At 35.5% G+C, this 4,864-nt stretch overlaps 1 protein-coding gene across 3 annotated transcripts; it reads right to left on the bottom strand.

The window, feature by feature from the left end:
* On the bottom strand, positions 283 to 4,393 carry LOC107638760 (protein PHR1-LIKE 2). 3 transcript variants are annotated; one of them, XM_016342135.2, is made up of 7 exons: positions 4,286 to 4,393; positions 3,864 to 4,102; positions 2,005 to 2,081; positions 1,851 to 1,905; positions 1,570 to 1,645; positions 1,407 to 1,476; positions 283 to 1,223 (listed from the first exon to the last, which is right to left on the bottom strand). In XM_016342135.2, exons 2-7 carry the CDS (start codon positions 4,060 to 4,062, stop codon positions 753 to 755), a joined length of 948 nt encoding a protein of 315 aa, XP_016197621.1. In that variant the 5' UTR covers positions 4,063 to 4,102; positions 4,286 to 4,393; the 3' UTR covers positions 283 to 752. The 3 variants fall into 3 exon arrangements, with proteins under 3 accessions (XP_016197621.1, XP_016197623.1, XP_016197622.1); XM_016342137.2 differs by having other exon boundaries at positions 1,893 to 1,905; XM_016342136.2 differs by having other exon boundaries at positions 4,202 to 4,314.

Genomic DNA, 4,864 nt, shown 5'->3' with positions numbered 1-4,864 from the left:
TTGTCCATAGTCTTAATACTAAATTACTAATCATATTAGCATGTAAATGGTCCCCACTTGAATAATAATTCCACCACCTTGGACACATATCCAACTATGTTATACTCAGCACTTAGCATAAAATTTGTTTTGTAATGAATTTCATAAGCATAAAATAACAAACCATGATTTGAGTATAGCTGGCTTTCAACACCTACCAACTCTCTCTTCTCCATCCATTCATGTCATGATCCTCCAACTAACTACTTGGGTCATTCACACCCAATCAATAGTGGGGAATCAACAAAAATGGCAAATGTCACATCTTTGGTGTGATGAACTATGGCCTCAAATAGTGCTATTTACATCACAAGTTGGTGCTAAAGGCCAAAAGTCACCAAATTTAGTAAAGCATCAAACAAGGTGAAAAAAACATAACCTAAGAACAAGACTTAACAATGATTCAAGATAACTGCTTAAAGAAAAGTACCTGAGCTGATTTCTACAACTTCACTTTTCCACATTATCCGCGCGAAATTGGCATGTTCGAAATAATTGTACAGTCAATGCTAGCTTTTCACAATGCTTAAAGCCATAGGGAAGTTTGAATTTACAAAATGGAATAAGGTGATTCCACATCTGTTCCCACTAATTAGAAAAGAACAGGTCAGAGTTCAAATACCTATCCTAGAGAAAGGAATGAAGGCCTGAAAAGCTATCTTTGGATTATCGCAGGATGAACCGGATGAACCATTCGACTTGACCTTCCATCCCTACATGCCGGCGTACCTAGTTATTCCATGAGGGTTACCTTGGGCTACATTGATGGCTTGAGTTCTCATCTTAGCTTCAGTCCAGATCAAAGGTGCTGCCATAGAGTCCATGCCTAGCAGCCTCCTTTTCCCCTCACCGGGTGATCCTTCTAAAATCAATCCCCCGGTAGTCTCATGTGAGGTTAGACAACTTTCAGTCGAACAGTCAGCCCTCTGTGGTGGGAGGCTATGAGGTAGTTCCTCTTCCGGGACATTGACTCCCGCCACTTCAGTAGATGGCATGGAGAAAAAACCAAGAGGATCAACCATGGGACCTCTTGGGGTCTTGCTCCCGACTCCTTGAAACTTTTGGTTGTCGGTGTCTATGACGGTAGCGCCAATGAATTGATCAGCTAGCATCTTACAAGCTCTTTCAAGCATGACCATGTATCTTTGCTCTGCGTCTTGGCGAATTTGCAAATGCTTCTCTGCCTTCATTAGAATAATTTTGAAAATTAGTAAGCATTATCTACGAAGTAGTTTCAAAAGAATTTCCTCATCTATTATATCAACATCTAACTCCAATTATACAGTATGCAAATTCAATCTAAATCTAAAAAACTTCATGAAGGCAAGCAACAAGCACAACTTGCGCACTAAGAAAAAGATATTTACCTCTACTTGCAAATGTAGTTTACTTTGCACTTCCATTTGTGCTCTTAAGGCTTCCTTGATTTCAAAACCCCTATGCAAAAGATTAATTTTTCCTTCAATTTGATTATTAAGACTGCACATTGAAACAGAAGGAGGCTTCTTAAGAATGCAAAAAGATGCTTACTCATTGGTATCGGAAGTTGGCAACTTTGGAGAAGAGTTGTCAGTACCAGGACTTTCTAAGTATGAACCCGACAATCCTTTCATAAAATTTCAACAAAAATCAATTAAACCAAGAATAAAACAGGACTATTTAGGCGAAATCACAAATTAGAAATTCCTGCCAAACTTTCATCTGGTGATTATAGTTAAAGCTTTTTTTCCTCAACACACCACACAATTATAATAAATGCTGAGCATGAAAAGTTTGGATGGTGGAAACATAAATGGGAATGACAACCATACCATCTTTGCATCCCTCACCCATATCTTTCCCTGATTGCTTACCAAGTCTATATTTCTGCAAGACATAATAGAAATATTCTTTTCGTTTTCATCACAAAGACTAAAATTGGGTAGATTATAATGAGGAAAGATATATATAAATATGTAGCAAGACCTGAAGATGACTCTTCAAATGAAATAGAGTCAAACCCTTGACATTCATGGTCCGCATGATTGCTTTTGGCGTAGCTTCTGCAGATAATAGCCAGAACCTAGTCAAACAATGATATTGATGATATTGATTACAATACACATTAAAATTCTAATTGTTACTAGTTAGGACGAAGTTAAACTAGTTTTTATATCGAGGAGTAGGTTACTGATATGGCATAGGAAACATAGAAAGCTAAATTTATTTGCATCAAAATACTTTTGAGCTTTCCAAACTTGGTGAATTCATGCAAAGTATCTTGCTTTGTTATTACAACAGTAAACACTCAATCATTCATCTGTTACCGTTTGATAGAATTGATCTTAATGCAAAGTAATTCATATTTGGCAATTCATAAGTGATTCTAACATACATTAAAAGAAGTTCACTTCTCTCAAAATCAATTCTAAGGCAAGAACTGATTCTAGTGGAGAAATACCAAACATGGGTAAAATCAATTGTGGGAGGGGAATCAATTCTAGAACCTCAAGTTCTTTTTCACCATGCATAAAGTGGCTTATTCAAGAATAGTAGCCACTATGGCCGCTATAGCGTCTATTGATAGCCTACTGGCTACTACTGTGGCCCTCAAGCTGCAACAATGAAGCACTTAGCTAAATGTATTCCTTAGAGGCCTACAACCATTTTGATCTGAGGCTAAAGCAGTCACTCCTTGTTACAATTCACAATTATGCAGGGGAAAAAAAAGGAATACTAACCCCACAATGTTGTAGTAACATTATACACTCAATTCTGGCTAGTTCATTGGAAAAGATTATGAATAATGATACTGTATCGAAACATTATCGAATTGATGGAGAACCCTACAAATGGCAACATATTAACCACTCAAAACATAATTACACTATCGGTTTTGCTAGGAAACCAACCTTTTTTTTACCCAACAATTGGCCAACAAAATAGTGAATGAACAAGGATTAAGCATTTAAGTTGTTATTGCAGAGAGGAAAATGGAAATTTAAAGGGAAAGCAAAATAGTAGTTGGCCGAATAAAAGTGAATTTGTAATCTTTTCTCATTGTAGGATATCAACATGGCAACTTCATCACCCCAATTGTGTCTATGTCAGTGTACAACTACTGGTTCCACTCCATTGCCGCAGATTCAGCCAAAAAAAAAAAGAGCATAAACCTTCCGAGTCAATTTCAGCAAATCAATAGAACGTGGACATGAGGTCAAATATGGACTCTATAAAGTGCAAACCTTTCTGCAAAAGTTCTATACTTTATGATCAAACTCAAAACCCGCTTATAAATAAACCCCTTTCAAATATAAAGGATCTTAATTTAACTGCAACATTCAACATCTCTAATTAAAATGTAGGTGGGGTAAGTTTTCTCTGTTCATAAAAGAATTCTTCACCTAATCTCTCCCAAAAAATTCCACCTTCTCTAAAAGCACATGCATTTCAGGGATGAACAGTTATGCTTGATAAGAAAAAACAATAAGAATCAACAAGTAGATAGATTAAGGCCAGAAAAGAATTAATATTTCTAATTAATTAACTATACATAAGTAATTGACTCAAAAGCAAAAAGAAAAATCCCCTTCATTTTTACTTGCCCCCCCAACTAGAAAGTGGGATCATGATTTCATTTCAAAAATTCAAACAAAAATCAGAAAGCATAATAATATCCAAAGGAGCCAATACAAATTCTCAGCCATATTCTTCTTCCATGAGAAGAAAACAGAAAACAAAAAATTGCATATGTGCTATAACAAGAAAAAAAAGGAATTTCAAAATAAATAAATAAAAAGAAGATTGAAGTGAATGAAGGGAAAAAGGTTGAAACTTTGACTTACTACTAGCACCTCCGAGCTGAGTGACAGCATCAACAAAGCGTTCATGGAGGTCCTGAGTCCAACGAAGTCTTGGTTTTGGATCAGCAGTGAGAACAAGACATGGGTCTCCCTTGTGTGTGAGATTGGAGGCGCCACCAACTTGAACATCTTCTTGTCCAACAAGCCCTGCTTCATGTGGGTGTATCAGCCTCGGATACATGATGATGATACCTCCCTTCTTCTTCTTCAATGGTGAAAACCTGAAAGAACGAAGAGAGAGAGAGAGAGAGAGAGAGAGAAAGAGAGAAAGTGAGAGATTGAGGAGTAGATCCAAATGAAGGGAGGGTAGAGCTAGGTACCCATTTGAGTGAAAAGGGTAAAGGTTGAAGCTTTTTAGAGAGAGAGAGAGGATGACAATGAAACTGGAGAGAAAAACACCGTACCTTCTGAAACTGACGCTGGCACACTGGCACGCCTTTCGGGGATCTTGTCCCTTTCTGCCCTTTTTATTATACAAACAACAAAACCAAACTTAAAAAGACTAACCAAAAAAACCTTTTTAAATGAACTAAAGTTTGATTACTATTAAACGGGGGTGTACATAATTTGGGTGAACACAGAGTTACTTTGATCTACATTTAATTTTAAATAAATTATTATTTTCAGGTTACACTAAACTAAATCTAAATTAGTGATGTTTGGGTTTTGATAAATTTTATTTCAAATATTATAATACACTTATTTATAAAGAAGAGAAAAATATATTTATTATCGATATGTTTTTTTAATTTATTTTTTAATTCAACAAGTATAATTAAAAATAAAATAATAAATTTATAATTAATATAACATAATATTAAAATTAATTTAAAAAATATATATTTTTTGTAGTCTCTTTAAGGTGAAATTAGGTTCACCTTAACCCAAATCCGAACCTAAATAATGATTTGAGACCCTTATCCAATGTTGTGAAATCATATCAAATTTGTCTCCAAAGTGTTTGGTCTAGACTTAGCCAGACA

The sequence above is a fragment of the Arachis ipaensis genome, chromosome B04 (genome assembly GCF_000816755.2).
Source record: "Arachis ipaensis cultivar K30076 chromosome B04, Araip1.1, whole genome shotgun sequence".
Taxonomy (NCBI): Eukaryota; Viridiplantae; Streptophyta; class Magnoliopsida; order Fabales; family Fabaceae; genus Arachis; species Arachis ipaensis.
Note: the sequence above shows the minus strand (reverse complement) of the source record. Positions and strands in the feature narration are given on the sequence as shown.

Bases quoted from the DNA above. Each gene is read 5' to 3' on its own strand.
- LOC107638760 (XM_016342135.2), bottom strand. From the start codon at position 4,062: ATGTATCCGAGGCTGATACACCCACATGAAGCAGGGCTTGTTGGACAA. The intron at 2,082-3,863 runs GTAAGTCAAAGT...TATTATCTGCAG, and splicing joins TCAGCTCGGAGGTGCTAGTA to AAGCTACGCCAAAAGCAATC. The intron at 1,224-1,406 runs GTAAATATCTTT...ATTCTAATGAAG, and splicing joins AACTACATTTGCAAGTAGAG to GCAGAGAAGCATTTGCAAAT.